General features: G+C 38.0%; 1 protein-coding gene across 7 annotated transcripts in view; it reads left to right on the top strand.

The window, feature by feature from the left end:
* The window catches only part of LOC146382540 (voltage-dependent calcium channel subunit alpha-2/delta-1), a 70,272-nt gene that overhangs the window by 34,196 nt on the left and 17,642 nt on the right, over positions 1–18,434 (top strand). For 4 of the 7 annotated variants that reach the window (XM_084933257.1, XM_084933258.1, XM_084933259.1 and 1 more), the window contains exons 7-23: positions 514–645; positions 1,935–2,004; positions 2,590–2,640; positions 2,865–2,964; positions 6,346–6,504; positions 8,149–8,253; positions 9,212–9,290; positions 9,726–9,775; positions 9,880–9,969; positions 10,099–10,173; positions 10,252–10,332; positions 10,704–10,778; positions 11,839–11,898; positions 14,807–14,863; positions 15,135–15,206; positions 15,744–15,805; positions 16,156–16,232. In XM_084933257.1, coding sequence (XP_084789383.1) covers positions 514–645; positions 1,935–2,004; positions 2,590–2,640; positions 2,865–2,964; positions 6,346–6,504; positions 8,149–8,253; positions 9,212–9,290; positions 9,726–9,775; positions 9,880–9,969; positions 10,099–10,173; positions 10,252–10,332; positions 10,704–10,778; positions 11,839–11,898; positions 14,807–14,863; positions 15,135–15,206; positions 15,744–15,805; positions 16,156–16,232 — 1,395 coding nt within the window. Of the gene's footprint in view, positions 1–513; positions 646–1,934; positions 2,005–2,589; positions 2,641–2,864; positions 2,965–6,345; positions 6,505–8,148; positions 8,254–9,211; positions 9,291–9,725; positions 9,776–9,879; positions 9,970–10,098; positions 10,174–10,251; positions 10,333–10,703; positions 10,779–11,838; positions 11,899–14,791; positions 14,864–15,134; positions 15,207–15,743; positions 15,806–16,155; positions 16,233–18,434 lie in introns of all 7 variants that reach the window. The other 3 variants (XM_084933261.1, XM_084933263.1, XM_084933262.1) reach the window with 1 other exon arrangement.

Below are 18,434 nucleotides of genomic sequence, written 5' to 3'. Positions count from 1 at the left end.
ACAGCACACACTATCTGTCAAAAGCATGCACACACACACACACACACACACACACACACACACACACAAAAAAAAAACTTCTTCACATGCAGTCATGCAGATTATTTGGTGGTTTTAGGTAAAACAGTTTAATTGTGTCTGTGCAAAGCCATTACTTGTCTGAGTACTATTCCTTGATATTGATGCCTAATGCAAGCGCTTTCTGTTTGTGCTGGAAAAATATTTGGTTGTGCTCTGCTGGGCAACTGGGGTGACAGTGAGGCCTGTGTGTGAATCTTAATGAATGTGTTAAACTGTGTTGTCCATATCTCTTTGCTGAGCCTTCTAAAGATGGTTGCAGAAAACCCACAAAGACATGAAAATGTTTATTTTACAGCTGCACACAAAATCAAAATGTAATTAGAGTATAATGTATTGAATTCTGCTTATGTTGGTGGGTTCATGACGTATTTCTTTTTCATGTGCATGCTTTCTTTTGATAAATGAGCTTTTCATGTGTATTTGTTCATCCAGCCACCATTGTGCTGAATGAATTAACCTGGACGGAGGAACTGAAGGAAGTGTTTAGAAAGAATAGAGAGGATGACCCAACCCTACTCTGGCAGGTGTTTGGCAGTGCCACTGGCCTGGCTCGCTATTATCCAGGTAAGGAAACAAAGGGGGGGGGGGGACAACAACCCAAACATTGCCTTTGAATAGGTTTTTATGTGTCTGTTCATATAATTCTGAGGTTGTATGTGCTTAAATACACACTGCTTAGTAATTGAGGAGATGAGATAGCCTTTATTTGTCAGTTGCAGTTGCCCACAACCGAGATGATAGACCTTGCCGACCGTACATACAATACACAAACATCACATTGGGGAGACAGGTCAGGCTAGGTAGCAAGGGAAAAAAAACATTGAAATGTGTAACAAAAAAGGATAATCCAGGAATGCACAGATATTAACACACCATAACACAATAAAACACAGACAAGCAACATGGGAGAATATTCCACTGTGTACAGCTGGGTCTGGGACCGCTGCAATCTTCGATTGTGCCTCCAACTGATCCGCTGTCCGCATAATTAAGCTCACATTGACTTTATGTGCGTCTGCACTTGTCTATTGCTGCTCCCTCTTGTATGCGTGTTATCCTTGCCAAGCTATTTCTATTCATGAGATTCCCTGTCATCATCGACTCTATAGCTTTATGACAAAAGTTTATGTCTCATATTCATAAATTTGCATTGGCTTTGATTTATCCTTTCTTTTACTTCTTAGCATGCATGAAAGGCAGTCACTCACTCTCAGTATACTTCCTTGTTTTTATGGTGCCCTTCACTAATAGCTGTGCGTCTCCGATAAATAATTTGTGCATGTTTTCCCTCCTCATAAATATTTTTAGTGATCTTAAAACATGTTATAATGTAGGTGGTGTAATAAATTGATCGATCCAATAAGCCTGTCATTATGTCACAGAATGTAGTATGTACACAACGGCTCCTGAGCAGAATATGACACTAAATACAACATGATTTTTTCATATTATAATAATAATAATAATGGATTGGATTTATATAGAGCTTTTCAAGGCACCCAAAGCGCTTTACAATGCCACTATTCATTCACTCTCACATTCACACACTGGTGGAGGCAAGCTACAGTTGCAGCCACAGCTGCCCTGGGGCAGACTGACAGAAGCGAGACTGCCATATCGCGCCATCGGCCCCTCTGGCCAACACCAGTAGGCGATAGGGTAAAGGGTCTTGCCCAAGGACACAACGACCAGGACAGAGAGCCCGGGGATCGAACCGGCGACCTTCCGGTTACAGATGCGCTTCCCACACTACATACTATTTAGCCAAAATAGTATGTAGTGTGCTGTTTTTTGTTTGTTTTTCTGCTTTAATTGTGATGAAAACTCAGTACATCTCAAATCTCGTCTTTTAGCTTCTCCCTGGATGGACGCTCGTAAGACCCCCAGTAAAATAGATCTCTACGATGTGCGCAGGAGGCCATGGTAAGAAAACTGGCTCAAGGATAACAGTGTTAGTCAGAATACAAAACTTAAACTTTTATGTCACTATGTGTCTTTGTATATCTATTTCATTGTTTACATGTAGAGCTAATTAGATGTAGCATTATGGGTAGCTCATGTGTAAGCAGGGTTTTTTAATTCAGTCAAATAATTCAATCAAATAATGCCTATTGCATTTCAGTGGAATATTGTTATGATTATTATTACTGTGCAAATTTGGTGAATACAATTTTTTTTAGTCTTTAATTGATTGTTCCGTGCAGGTTGTATAAATTTGAGTGCATTCACACAGCACACAAATTGTATTCACTACAGGAATAAAGATTTTTTTGTGATAAAATTTTGTATTGCTCTAAAAGTAATAATTTGTAAAAACAGCTAATTGTTGATTGAACATAATGCCATCCATATCGCTCAGTCTTATATTAATATGACAATGAAAATATGACTCAAGTGTGTAAAGTGTTATTGTATTTTCTCAGCATAAATGATTATGCAAATGGTTGGCCCTCAGAGTATATGTGTCTCAGTCCAGAAATGTGTTTGCATTCATTTATGACCATCTAGGTACATTCAAGGAGCCGCCTCACCGAAAGATATGCTAATTCTCGTGGATGCGTGAGTTGTTTGATAATCTTACTGATCCATAACCTTCCTGCATCCATCATGATTTCCCCTGATTGAAATGCATGCCTTCCTAGCTTTGCCACATAGTGTAATGTATTTCCCAAGGCAGAAGCAGTTCTAATTACATCGAGTAAAATCTCACAGGACAAGAACTGAGCAGACAGATTGCTGTGAGAAGCTGTCAGGTATTTCTTTCTTGTTTTTTTTTTTTTTAGGAGTGGGAGTGTGTCTGGCTTGACGCTAAAACTGATCAGGACCTCTGTCAGCGAGATGCTGGAGACTCTTTCTGACGATGACTATGTCAACGTAGTCAGTGTGAGTATTATTAGACTGCCCACTTGCTGAATGTTGGGTGGTCTGTTTATTGAAAGTGACGGTGACGAAGGTCAGAATTTACACCCAATTCGTATCCATTCACATACATCTTTACACATACACAACAAATGCCCATACACAGACACACACATACACACACAAATAAAAGAGAGGCAGAGAGATGGATGACCAGTAACGAAATATGGATTTCTCTCTGGTCTGGCCACCATGAAACAGGCCTTTAATGAAATACCCACTGCTCTATTTGGTGTACAGGATTAAAACTCTGCAGTACATGGCCCCTCCTCACCTCTAGGCCCTCAAATGTGGCCGTGGCTGTGTATGCCCATTCCCAACGCTCCTAAAGGAATTAAAGCTGCACCCCTGACTGGAGTGAACCCCAGGAAACATTTATCACCCTCTTGTTCTCTCCATCATTTGTTCTTTTCATCACTGAGCCATGCAATTCCTGTCAGCATTTCACCATATACCTCCATTCATCTCTTTGTGTCAATGAATGCCCTTCCTTTACACTGTATGCCTCCACTTTTCTATACACAGCCAATATACATTCCTCTTCTCACTATTCCTTCTGTTTTTTACCTTCATTTTTACTTTTCATCACTTCCATTACATTCTTCCTCTACAGCTTTTCATTCTCTGGCCATCTATTCTAAGCTTTCCACACTTGTGATTACACTTGAATAGAGCCAATCAGGAGATTGTGTGATGCGTAGATGGGTGCCTGTGGAGGTGTTTATTAAGACAGGTCTTTATAGAGATTGGAGCTGTCTTCGTTCTCCTTGCAAATGACAGCCATTCCGACTTTCTTTCCTCTCTCGAGGGACCTTTTGTCTTGGACGTAATGTATTCGGTTTCATGGTGGACTTTTGATTCTGCAAAGATGTGCAATTATTGGCTACTGTTGGTGTGTGTGTGTGCGTGTGCGTGTGTGTGTGTGTGTAAAATGAGATGGTGAGAGATTTGTAGAGACACTGAAATCCAATTCAGTTTTGACTCAGTTTTATGACTTTTGAACTTGAACCCTTTAAAAGTACAGTGTATGAGATATGATGAATCTATAGTCCAAAGAACTTGCCTGGTTATATCAAGGTACTAAAAACTTCATTTAGGTTTGTTGCACTTTAGACAAGTATTAAGACTATGTGGCTCAAACAAGCCAGCAGTATACCTATTTTATATAGTCAAGAACCGTAAACTAAAGTTTGGTTGATAATTTTAACAATAATTCTTAGGGCTTATTTGCAACCTGTAATATCATACGGCTACCTGTTTTCATTGTTCCAGTCTGTCTTTTTTTACATTTCTATTTTTTAGCAGTTTTGTATTTTTAGCTGTCAACAATATTATTTGCTAAGCATAATGTCAGTATAACAAACAGGAAGGGTATATAAAAAACAACAAGACAGCTAAAGTCAAAATGAAATGGATTTATAATATTCCTGCTGCAATATATCAGTTACATAATGGTAAGTCAGTGTCAATTTCCTCCTGTTTCAGCAAAAATCATTATTCCTTCTGTCAGTCACCCCTCACCATATCTATTTCTTTCTGTCATTGATTCACTCATTTATGCACACACACGGACACACACACACACACACACACACACACACACACACACACACACGCATACACATATCCACTGCCCGATGTCTGGTCCTCAGGGTGTTGTTACCTGTCACTAAATCATTAGTCTCTGATATTACCCACAAATCCCTCCTCATTAACAGTAGCCCAGGGACTAAGTTGGCATTTGGTCACGGAAGATGCTCGCGCTCTTTCTTCACAGCAGGTCAGGTCAGACGATTGCTGATGGCTGCCTCTCTTCCTTTCCTTTTTTGCTCTCTCTCTCTCTCTTTCTGTTTTTTTACCCTTGTCTTCTGTCTTTCCCACACCTCTCACACCACAAGCCTCCACCACATTTATCCAGCCTGCTCAGCCATGTTTTGCCGGCATCAATCTTTTAGCCAGCGTCAGTCCAGTGAGCAAGCCGGAGTAGTAAACCAGAATAGGAGACAGTCCGCTGGGATTAGAGCTTGAAGATTAGTCTTCTCTCTTGTGTCGTCACTAATCCATTCCCAAGGCCTGGACCATCACACACACATATAAGAGCTGTTGTAATAGGATCACGGCAGAATAGTGGAATTTGCGGTAGACTGCGTTCACATTCATGTGCAGGGCCAAAAATGCAGTCTTACAATGAAAGAATATGGCTTTTTCTTAGTCATTCCACAGGTCTCTGTATAGCAGTGTTTATTTATTTTTTTAATAAAGTAATTAAATCAGATAAAACTATAATTCTCTGTCACGTACCCTTTATGGGATCATCATTCTCTAAAAGGCAAACACCTCACATTCGTGCTTAACCTCCCCACCACCACCACCACACACACACACGTTCTCTTCCTCTCACTTTCTGCTCCTCACCATCCCACATGCTAGACCCACCTTCTTCACTTCTGCTTTAGATAGATTATGTGATAACAGATTCCCATCTGCTCTACACAGTCAGTCATGTGAACTTCCATTGTGTGTTTTGTGTTGTGCGTGTGCCATAGCCAATATTGTATTGCTTTTCGGTTCAGCAGAGATGTGTATGTCTGTTATTGTCATTCTAAAAGGAACTTCAAGGCTGCCTGGTTCCCTGGAAACGCACACAGACACACATGCACACATACTGATCAAGGCAGACATATAGTCAGGGCTCTTTTTGCCCCCCTGCTTGTCTTTGTACATCAGTGTTTCAGCCTCCCTATCGGCCGTCTCACAGAGATGCATTGATTAGTTGAGATCGATGAGGTGCAGTATTGTTTCAGAAGAGTTCTGCTACACAATAGATGTGCTGGGAATGGGACAGCTGGCTGCTCTGCTGTCCCATGCCCTTCCTGCACTATCATTAGAAGTTCTTTTTGTCTATTTAATTTATTCTGTCTTTTTACTTATTGCCATTGGGAGTTCTTTAAAAATGCCTTTCCTCCTCACTCCTAGGCACTCCTGAAGCAAACTCAAACGTATCTCATTTTTTGGGGGGTGGAGTATTTGTGCATGTGTGCACTGTGAGGTGGAAATAAGCAAGTCTCACCTTTAAAAAAAGACGGTGAGGTTGCCTAAGCTCGTTTCTATATAACAGAATCTTGTTTCCATGGGTACCAAATCGTTGAGCTCTGAGGATGTGAAGCAATTAGTGGAGCTTGATGAATGTGTCTGTTTACCACTGCCTGATAACAGCCAAGGCCAGGTGGTAGTGTTTGTGTGTCTGTGTGCGTGTGCTGCATTTGTATGATGTGTTGAATTTGCACACATGTTATAATTGTATGAATAAATTTCAGGTCATAACTCCTGTCCTCTATTACCCAGTTTAACACACTGGTGAAAAACACGGCGTGCTTCGATCGTCTCGTTCAAGCCAACGTGAGGAACAAAAAGCTGCTGAAGGATGCCGTGCAGAACATCAGCGCTAAAGGAATTACAGACTACACAAAGGGCTTTGAGTTTGCTTTTAAGCAGCTCTCTGCGGTAAGAAAAACGTGTTATTTTGTCTGACTTTGGGCTGAGAGAGTGCACAAGTTGTAAAGCAAGTTTTGAATGAGTGTTGCCTCCATTTTTGTTGACAGCCTCAGATTGTTGTGTTTTACTGCCATCTGCTGGTTAAATGTGTTGCCTCAACTCAACTGCCTGGTCAGTGAAAGAAATAATGCAATGTTACATTTGATTAACGAGAACCTCAGTAATGATTGAACATTTCCAAATATTACCTCCTACTGCTATTTCCTGAACACATTTCCTTCATCTGATAGAAAAATCCATGAGGTCAGAGAAAGGTGTGAAGGAGAATTTATAGCCACTCAGGAAAAGAGAAGCAAATGCACCTGCAATTTTGCCGACTCCTTAATAATGTGACACTATAATGTCCAGAAGATGGACTACAAAATGTGCGTCTTGGTGATCCAGTGTAACTCGTTTTCTCCCCCTTGTTTAGAATTTCTACTAATAAAGTAAAATTCGCTCCAACCTTAAATGCACCTCAATCAATTTTATAGCTCATAATCTCGATTTGAGTCTGTATAAATCTACATTCTTCATGCATTTTTGGCAAGAAGCAGATTTTATTGCAGCAGTGTAATGTTCATAGTCCACCTGTAGGTTTAACAGCCTGCTGTTGAAAATTCAAAACCTATTAGCAGGTTGTCGCGTGAAATAGCTTTTAAAACGCTTTTAATTAACATTTTCATGATCTGTGCCACTTTGTCAGGTTTGTTGACGCTATAAATTTTGGGATGTTATTGTCTCATTTCCTGTCATAAAGGATGGTTCAGTTTATCCGGTGCCAAAGGAGCTAATAAAGGAAGCACTGAAGCACATTTCAGTGTAATTAGAGATTTCAAACCTCTTATTATAGCTAACACACAGAAACTTCCAGGACAGTTCCCTCAATTATGAACTTTCCTAATTGAAATTGACTATTCAGTCCCATCCCTTACTTTTTACTGAATAATATTAATGCAGGAGGTTAGAAGTAGTGCATATTTGATAGGATTCAGAGTAAGATGCTTAGAATTTCTGCCAATTAATCTAAGCAGCTGTTCATAACCTTTTCTGTTGGACAAAGCAAAAATATATGTCACTATATGAAAAGCAGGTGGATCTTCATAACAAAAGGTTTTATCTATTGGGCGAAAAACTTAGGATTTGTCTACTCATTATATATATATATATATATATATATATATATATATATATATATATATATATATATATATATATATATATGTCATCTTCATAGATAGAGGCTGCATTGTGGTGGAATGGTTCACACTGTTGCCTCACAAAAGAAGAACGTCCTGGGCTTAAATCTGCTGTCTGAGACTCCTACAGTACCCAGGCTTCCTAACAGTATAAAAACATGCAGGCTTTCTCTGGGATAGAAGAAAATTGCCTTTAACAATTTTTTTTAAGTTGCGTGGAGTATTTTGATTATCCAAAATGGGTGTTTTTGATGAAAATGCTAGATAAAATCTTATCTAAGCAACAATGCAAAGCAAAGGCTTTAGTGAATGCCTGAATATTTTTCTCCAAAAGAGTAATTGATCCATGTGCCCACAGCATATGTGGCTAAAAACATGACAAATAATTAATCTCCATGTTTATTTTCTTTGATAGACTAATGTGAGCAGAGCAAACTGCAACAAGATTATCATGCTGTTCACTGATGGAGGAGAGGAAAGAGCCCAGGCCATATTGGAGAAATATAATGCTGACAAAAAGGTATACAAAAGACACACATACACACACGTTTCTATCATTATAGAGGACAGTTAACTTACATAAATTCCTTACTTTCTCAAACTAATTCTGCCATACTTTGAAATTTAAGGATTAACATTTTGGGGACTTGCTTTATGTTCAGCAGTGGAAGTGGGAGCAAGTAGATTTACATCACACATTATGAATAATACAAACACACACACCAACAAACTTGTGTGTGTGTGCTACCTCTTGGAACTCCCTTTGGGTTGTGTTTTCTGTGTGCACATTCTCTTTATGGAAAATTTTCTTCACAAGGCAGATGAGGGTGTGAAACTAAGGCTTCACACAGTTTCCAAAATAGCTGTGATGCTGTGCAAAATATGAACAAAAGCAGAACTGAATGCCTCTGCAAAGGAACCAGGCTAAAGTATGAAATTTCCATTTCCTGCTTTATGCTTCCCAAAAAATGTAAACTCCTAGATTAACATGCAAAAACCAGATCATTGCATTTGTGATAATAAAACTTGAAGCTCAACATTTTTTGAGCCCAAACTCATTTAAGATGGAAAACTTTCCTGTGGTCTGACAAATTATTTATTTTATTCTCTCCTGGTCCCCACATTTTCCAAAATTCTTTGAGTTTCATCATTTCACATGTTGTTTTAGTACTATTTTCAAATAAATACAGGTTCTAAATGGTCTGTAACTCATTTCATTTATTCACACAAGGATTTACACAAGGTTGCATCACATTTCAACATGTCAAAACAGGAAAAAGATTACATTACATATGATGCTCAAAGTCACATGATCAAAGACAGATTTCACCTTTATTTTGTGTTCAGCTTTAAATGTGTTAAATTGATTAATAATTATAAGTATTTACATTAACTTTTTGTAAAACAATTTTTCTTTGTTGGTTTTTCAACATTGTAAGAGGTAACATGGAGAGATTTTTTTTAACCTTATGCTTCAGGTTAGGATCTTCACCTTCTCAGTAGGACAACACAACTATGACAAAGGACCCATTCAGTGGATGGCCTGCTCGAACAAAGGTACAACACTGATCCCAGCATGCATCTGTGCTTAATCTGTTCTTAGTATTAGAAAACATTATGTTCTACTGAAGAATTATTTCTATGATTAACTTGGAATATTTAAGGACACCATAAAACATGCTAGAAATGCTCAAAGGGCACAGCATGAGCTGAGGACATCCTTGGCCAGATGACGGAAATCTTAACAGGAATGGCTGTCTTTAATGAGCCTTGTGAGACTAATCAGTAAACAATCTCATCAGTGATGCACAAGCAAGAAATCTGGATGGCAGTTATTTCATCTATTTATTTGTGTCTTGTAACTCAGCTGACACAATCAAATGTTATGATGCAGTAAATTAAACTGCAGATTTACACCCTGCATCATTTACTCCTACATGGTGTTTTATTCATACCTACATGCTATCTATTGTTTCCTAATCATCTATCCAGGTTATTTCTATGAGATTCCATCCATCGGAGCCATCAGAATAAACACACAGGTGATTTTTTTTTGTGTTTAACATTAATTAATGTTAAACAATGAACGAATATGTTTTATTTGAAAGAATCTGCAGTATTAAATGATGTTATATGTCCAATTTAGGAATATCTAGATGTCCTGGGAAGACCTATGGTTCTAGCAGACAAGCAGGCCAAACAAGTCCAGTGGACTAACGTATACCTTGATGCTCTGGTATGTATTTTGCAATTTATGTTACAAATTCTTTTTGTTTTTTTTAATGAAAAAAATCACCCATTTTGCTCCCAGTCCCATTTGCTCAAGAATATTGCTAAATAGGGCTTTTGCTTTATTCTCGATCAGGAGCTTGGTCTCGTCATCACTGGAACGCTACCTGTCTTCAACAGAACCAAGACCATAGATAAAAGAAACGAGGAGGTATAGTAAATGAATGCATGAACACATCACGTGAGGGCTCGTATCTGTCCTTATCTTTTCTCTCATACTTCCCATTAGCACCAGAATCAGTTGATTCTTGGCGTAATGGCGATTGACGTGTCTCTTGATGACATCAAGAAGCTCACACCACGCTTCACAGTGAGTGTACCACCCATACCCGTGTGTGATCACATGCATGGAGACAAATGCCTTTGTTGTAAAGGAGCAACTTTACACGACTTGCTCAGCTGTAAAGCACTTGCTCGGATGTTTCCCTCTGGAGCAATTAGTGAGTGATGTGATTCATTAGATGGCTTGTTCTTTTCAAGTCTGTTTAAAAAAGGTCACGCACTGATAAGACTGCTTTTGTTATCAGTTACTGGTCCTTTTTCCATTGTGTACTCATGTTTTTGGACCAGTGGAGCTGCTCTTTTGTACAGTGCCTTGACATGTCAAAAATCTAACATAATCACGGGATTTTATGGACTCACATATTATATTCCCTTTCCTCTGTACCTCTTTTGCATCAGATTGGTCCAAATGGTTACTACTTTGCCATAGATCCCAATGGATATGTGCTGCTGCACCCCAATCTCCAGCCAAAGGTATGGCGTCTGATCTTGTACATAACTTTGTGTGGCTGAGTAGGTCCATATCTGAAAGCATTAAATTATATCTATTTATCATGGTTTCACAGTAACTGTTTGCACTCAGTAAATATTATTCTGGTTAGCATATGGTGCGGTCTTCTTTCAAACTTTCCCATGTTCACCACGTCACCTCATCAGTCTTCATAAAGAGAATCTATCCCTGTGTTAGAGTATGACTTGCTATCATCAGTCCTCAGATATTGGCTAGAAGGTCACTCTCCCCTTATGGGATTAAATAGATATATAGACTTGGCAAAGAATATTTTTTAAGAGTAGCAATTACTGCATTCAGTCTCAATAAAAAATAATTTAATGTTTTAGTTTTTAAAAATTAGATAATATATATTTAAAGCTGAAATATGAAGGAAACGCTTCCATATAAAGCAACCAGGATGCCACCGAGCATGCTAACTTTCAAGCTGCTTTTTTTGACCTGTCAAAGGCTCCGATTCATCTTACAATTCCTCAAAGAAAAGCACTAGTGCTTCTTGCCACAGGCATGTATTAAGATGTGGCCCATTATGAGTTAGCAATAACCTCACAGATGGTCTCTGCCTACTTTTCAGCAAATCTCTGTGCATTTCACTACTTTCAGCCAGAGGCAAATGCACACTCAGAGCCTCCATAAGGGCAATATTCTGCCCAGAACTTTAGAAAAGCAACTCTGAAATCTTTTAAGACGCACTTGAGCTATCAATCCACTGTCCACACTCAGCTCCATTAAGACAAACATGTATGGAGCCACTTATTTTAAATAGTAAACATGAGAAAAATAAGGCAGCCATGGGCTTAAAAAGGTTATACCACCTCAGCACTGAGTATTTTTATGAATCTTGATGTATTTCTGTCATTGTGTTTATTGCAAAGCTATATAGTGTTTGTTTGATCTGTTTTGCAAACTTGTGTATGTTTCTTTTTTCTTTTTAGTCTCAACAAACAAAAATAAATCCTCCATCTCAAAAAAATTCTTAGAAATCAAAGTGTATCTCTGTATCTTTTTTCATAAATTTCCTAGAAAAGAATCCGTAACAGGAAGCTCAGACTCAATAATAAGTATGCTGTCACTTTTCATGAGGTGAGATAAAGTAGATGCACTGTAGTTTGCAGAAGTAGTCATGTAGTGTTTTCTGTAGATGAAGAGATTTCAGTGATGAAGAAGCAATAACCACAGGTAAATATCACCTTTTGCAGAGGGTATTACTGCTTCTTTTAGTAGTTTGCAATTCTGTGTCTGAATCGCCTATGCGGAAGCCATTCTACTTTATTCTGTTGCTTGTGATTATTGCTCTGCTGCTATATATATTGTTTGTTTTTGCCATTATGCACCATCCATCAGTGTGGGTTTATTCTGTCTCAAGGCTGGTTCTGACAAAAATGAAAAATAGTTAGTCGTTTAAAACATATAGATGCCGTATGCCACTATTTTTAGTTAAACTGAAAGATGGCAGCATTAGATTAATAAAAATTTACAGTGAAGTTAATCCAAAAAATTAGACATATGATTTTTTTTAACCTTTGTAGAGAGTGTATTTGCTGCATTTGCTATTCTCCAACATTTCCATGGCTGCTTGTACTTTCCTTGTATACGTGAGGTGAACAACTACACAGAAGCAGACACTGTTTTATCATTTTACTTGTTTTCTACTTTTTTATATCAGTAATGTCACAATATGAGTTTAGATTTCTTCAAATCTGTATAAAAAGGCATGGAAGCCTAAAGCAGTCTTACTGTAATAACACACATACTGTACTCAACCATACATAAGCATCAAAGCTATTCTCTGAATGACCTCATGTTCACGTGGCATTCAAGCCAGCTATTTTCCCATCAGCCCACCACACACTTTTTAAATACAGTATGTAAGGCTTATTGTCTGAATGGGAGATTGTATGAATACTGATGGGGCCCTCTCTTTCTTTCTCTCTCTCTGTCTTTCACACTGCCTCAGCTCTCTCTGTATTTGATTATGTTTGTGCATATTTCATATTCATCACGCAGACCTACCCTTCTGCTAGAGTGTTTTCATTCTGATCTCACACCCCATCTCTGCTCACTACATTGTTGACATACAGCGCTCCCCTACTTTGTTATCCTTTCTTTTCTAACTCCTTACGTCTCATTTGATTTTTTTCTTTGCCGTTCACACCATCCACCGTTCCCATTTCCCTTCTCTTCATTTTCTTTCCTGTCTAACTCGTGTTTGATGTTTCATTCTGTATCACCCAGTGTTGTACCTCTTGATCTTTTATTCTTTCTTTTCTCGTTTTCATGCTGAGATGCTTCGTCGTCATCATCTTCCTTTGTTGCTTCAATTTATTTCACTTACATGTAAGAACCTTGACTGATGGCCTTTAGTGTAAATGATTATTCTAGTTAGTTGCTTTTCTTGTCCATGTGCATTTCCCACAGTAAATCATACTTCATTTTAAAACTTAAAAAAAGCAAAGTTATTCCTCTGTATCCAACATAGCCTACTTTACAGTCAAAGTCTGTGTGCTTTGAGCTGCAGTACGGCTTGCACAATGTATACCACCGTGCAAGAATCTATATAGAAAACATCACTTCAACACTGCTATGCTCTCACCACCCAACCCTTTATTTTGAGTGAAGAACTATGAAGGACACGCTGGTATCAGATTCCATGTACTGCTGTTTTATAGAGAAGCACAAGATTACTGCTACTATTTTATACCACCATAAAGCCACTCAGACGTATAAGGTTTTTAAGAGAGGACATTCATAGAGTTCAGTGTCACTTTGTATCAAATCTGATTTAGCTGTGTCTGATGTCAGATATGCTGTCAAACTGCTACCATATGTTAGCCTTTATTTTTTATTCCCAAGATTTAACTAGATTCATGTGTTGAGGAAAATTAATGAACTGACCCAAAAAGAACATCTCAAATAACTGATGTCTCGTTCGTATTAGTAACACCTAAATGCATATCTGCTGCCTACCTACCCAGTACTGTAGTACACCATCTGTTATACCATCTTCTTTTTCCACTTAAGGGTTTACTCCTTAACAGTTTTTTCATAAATCTTAGATCTTTAACCGTGCTCTAAAAATGTTCCCAAAACTACTAAAAAGCACATTTTTGTTAATAATGTTATTAAAGTAAAAAATCCGAGGGTTGTTGTCTCATTGTTTAAGTATCTAAACACAAACACAATAATGCATATTTGCACATGTTTCCATTTTTTTGTTAGGGTTTTTTGTGCCGTTTATATGAATAAAACCTTTTAAAATTATGGAATAATGTGTTGTATAGCCTTTCTGACCACATCAACCCAGTCCCTTTAGACACATAAGTAGTTGTGGGAGCCAAATTTCAAACATGGAAGACCAGAAGTGCTCACTACTATAAAATTAGCTTTTAAGAAAAGGAAACAAAGGGAAGTGACACAATATGAACCTATTCAGCTAAACTGCTCATAAGAAAATTAACAGAAAATAATGAAGTGAAGCAGACTGTCTATGATAACTGTGCAGAATTGTTTTAGTTTGATACGTGTCACTCTTTGGGAAATTGCAGAAAGCTGTGTATAAGACAAGACAGATGTGTCAGCATTAATAAAATATAATTCTTTTTGGTGACTTTACTATTCTTAGTGATACACTTTGAAAAAGTTGATGTAGATGAAACTGTCTTACTTGTCCATCCAAGTTACAAAATGCAGAGGAATCTGTGGTAGACTGATGATGAATAACAGCTGCAAAATGGTCCCCTGGAACATTTTTCTATATTAGCTCAGTAGACTTTAGATTAATTGATATGTCTGAGTGAATTTTATATTACAAAACTCATAATATATTATTTTGAGCTCAGCTAATCAAAAGTCTATAGTTAAATCAAAATTCTCTTTTGTTTTGATCACACTGATCCTGTCAGTGTGATTGATTAAGCTGTCCTTAGTTAATCTAAAACTGTGCCTCTCTCTGAGTGAAATATTATTCTTTCCACAGAATCCTAAATTTCAGGAGCCTGTTACTCTGGACTTTCTGGATGCTGAGTTGGAGAACGACATCAAAATAGAGGTGTAGTATATAGAAGCACGTCAATCCCCCCCAAACAAACACTTACACAAGTCAAAGTTTGCCACGCAAACATACAGATAGGTATGCTGTCATGTCATGTCCTGTCACAGGTTACTATTCCTAGTATCTGCAAGTGATTTTCCAGGTTGTCTGACTAACTTGTTTATATGAAGCCATGAGACAAACTGTTAAAATGATCTATTATTATCAGTCAATCTGATTTTTTAAAAAAAAAAGTGTAACTGTGGTGTTTGTTTGTCTCGATGTGTAGATCAGGAGGATGATGATTGATGGTGAAACAGGAGAGCGCACCATTAACACTCTGGTCAAAACTCAGGATGAGGTAAGGCAATATGCTGAAGGGGATTAACATATTACAGTGCAGTAACTGGTGGAAGTTTTTAAAATTGGCAAACCCAGCCACAAGCTACATTATATCTTCAATGCAAAATTATATTAACTTTATGAATGAGGCACTGAGAAATGCTACAGGTACTGTAACTGAAAATGATTGAGCCATATTGACATATTAAGTCAGCCATCAGAATAAATATGTATTTCAAGCTTTCTTAAATGTTTACATTTATTACATTTAAAGAGTTACAACTTATGTAGAAACATTTTTATCTCCTGCTACAAGAAAACAGTTTTTGTTCTTGCTTGCTATAACGAAGGTCCTTTTACGTGAGGATATTTTGGACTATTTTTGCACCACAAGTGAGGCGCTAATGATGTGACAGAGCTCCTGGTTTGGGATGAAAATAGTTTCTTTGTAACAAATTTATTTATTTTTCCACAACTAAAAGGGAGCTTGATACATAACTTTACCATTTACAGAACAATTCTGAATTCTCTTTTTTGTATGCACCATCTGTTGCAGAGGTATATAGATAGTGGAATCAGGACCTACACGTGGGCACCAGTCAATGGAACAGACTACAGGTGACACATATTACAAAAAATGTTGTATTATATATATATTTTTAAGGATGCTTGAGCTGTTTAATGTAAGCTCAAACCCAGTTAGCACTGAGACATCAAATATTGGAAGATGCTGCTGTACCTAAGCCAACAGGGGTCACTCTCTTGTTTCTAACACCAGCCTCTGTTGAATGAGAAATACATTGAAGAGATCACATGTGTAGTCCACTATAAATGTATTCCGGAAAAACAACTCTTTGGAAAGCATCCTTTATTTTTTTTATATATTTAATGTATAATTTCGTACTTACTGTACAATTTTATTCAGATGATGCTACCTTTGAGTCTGTCTGTGGTCATATTTTCTGCAGCCTGGCTCTTGTGTTGCCTAAATACAGTGAACACTTCATTCAAGCTAAACTGGGGGATGATATTAAACAAGCCATGTGTAAGTATGACATATACAGCGACGATAACCAGCAAACAAATCATTACCCCCATGCATACTGTCTTTGGGTTTTTCTCTTGAGTGTCCCCACTTGCTTTGTACTGCTTGTTCATAGCTGGAACCATAGCGACTCCTTTGTATTTACTCCTCAAAACTGCCAAATCCCTACAGAGTTTCTCTTTTCTAGTGCAACCCACTGGTCAGTCACCCTTCGCTCCCACACAAACTCTTCCACATGCTTTCCCTCTCACATACCCAGCCCAAGCACTGGGTCTTTTGATCTTATCTCTTTTTTTGCTTTTCCATCCTTCTTTACTCCCTTCATTTGGGCTTCTCTCATCTCCTCATTATCATCTCCATTACCACACTAGTTGTTTTTCTTTTCCTTTTTCTTTTTTTTTTGGACATTACACTTTTAATAATATTTCTTTGGCCAATTATGTCTTCCTTTCTGTCGTTAAGTCCAACTTTTCTTTCCTAAATTGTTAACAGGGTGATGACCTACCTTAAGCAGACGTACCTTACCCTGGATTGTTTTCCCTGACTCTCAACCTATTTCTCTGTCTCTCTATCTTATCTATAAACCTGTCCTCACCTCACACTCTTCATTCTTCTTGATACCCCTCTCCCACCACCCCCATGTTCGTTTTTTTCTTTGGCCGATTTATTTATTTTTTCACTCTGCGCTCCAAAAGCTCTCTGTATAATGCAAACGGGCTGCTTCTTTTAACACCTCAGAACATAGCGAATGTAATAGTTGCTTATAAATCATGAAAACACAGCTCAGGCACACGCTAACATGCACACATTCTGTGTGCCACTCTTTGTACAATTGCTTGCATTTTGATTCTGATGCAGCTTTTTCTGTCTCTTCTCCTGCTTCTGAACCGGGATTTTACAGCTTCTTCTTGGGGCAAGTACTCACTGTTCTGTGTCCTCTGTTTCCTTCTTGCTGTGTGATGCTCTTCCATTGCATAAACCTTTTTTGTCCTTTATTGTTTGCATTATTGCATTGAGATGTTTATCATCTTATCAAAGCACAGAGGGCCATTTTAGTCAAGGGTTAAACGTGGCTGAAAAAAGCACTGGATTTGGCATATCTGGCTTTAGTTAATTTTTTGCTAACTTTGATGTAAACACCACAAAGCATAAGCAATAGTGTAGCTATTCCAACAGATGAGATCTTGACTGACTCTTTCAGCCTTTGTATCGCTCCCTCGGTTACCGTAACGACTTTGTCACTGTGCCATAAATGCTGTCAGAACGTTTACAGGCCTGTTAAAGAAAGTAGCATGCTGTGCCTCAGTGCCACAGTCTGCACTGATAGGAAGATTGGACTCTAAAGTTCTCCATACAGCCATATTGAGTTTCCATTTGGGGCCAGACCACCAGAAAACCACCTTAATCCAGCTTATCGAGTGAGTGCAGAAACCAAGGTGGTTTTTGCACTCACTTGTTCTCTAGGATATTAGAAATTGTCCTTAAAGCAATGGGTAAGGTGGATGAATATATGTGGGACTTTTTCTTTATCTATATAGTGGAACTTTATATTTGTTGATGTGACCCAATACTGTGGTAGAGGAAGTGATGAGAGAAAAGTAAAGACATAAAGACACCCTTCCCAGTCTATAGAGACACAGCAACGATGAATCTGCTTGTTATGTTTTATATGTGAAGGACATTGTTTCACCCTGCACCAGATTTCTATGACCCCAAAGAAACTCAGCGCTCAGTAATTGTTTTTGCAGACTGCACCGCACGAGTCAATATATTTTAAAGGCAATGTCCAAAAAAACTCTTCATTTTAAGAGACTACAGAATGATGGCTATTGATGCCTGCCATGTCATTTATACGATAAGAATTACCAGACTGTTTTTTTTAATAAAATCCAGACTTGCAGCAAGTAACACCCTGGAAGAAAAATTTTCTCATATTGTTTTATATTTACATCTTGTTTCCTTGCATTCCCACAGTCTACCCCACCTTTCATTGTTTTATGTTCTGTTCTGTTCTTTTCTACAAAGTGCAATCAATCTCTGTTATATATATATTCAAGGTTTGTCTATTAGTCCTAATATCCTTTCAGTGCAGCATAGTATTTCATTACCTACTGTAGGGAATATACACATCTCAACATATTTTCCCAGGTATGACATCATTCGTCAGATGACAAACTCACTTTTATCACCCTTTGTCTTTCC

This window comes from Perissodus microlepis, chromosome 7 (assembly GCF_051167445.1).
Source record: "Perissodus microlepis isolate ML-2025 ecotype Zambia chromosome 7, ASM5116744v1, whole genome shotgun sequence".
Taxonomy (NCBI): domain Eukaryota; kingdom Metazoa; phylum Chordata; class Actinopteri; order Cichliformes; family Cichlidae; genus Perissodus; species Perissodus microlepis.
Note: the sequence above shows the minus strand (reverse complement) of the source record. Positions and strands in the feature narration are given on the sequence as shown.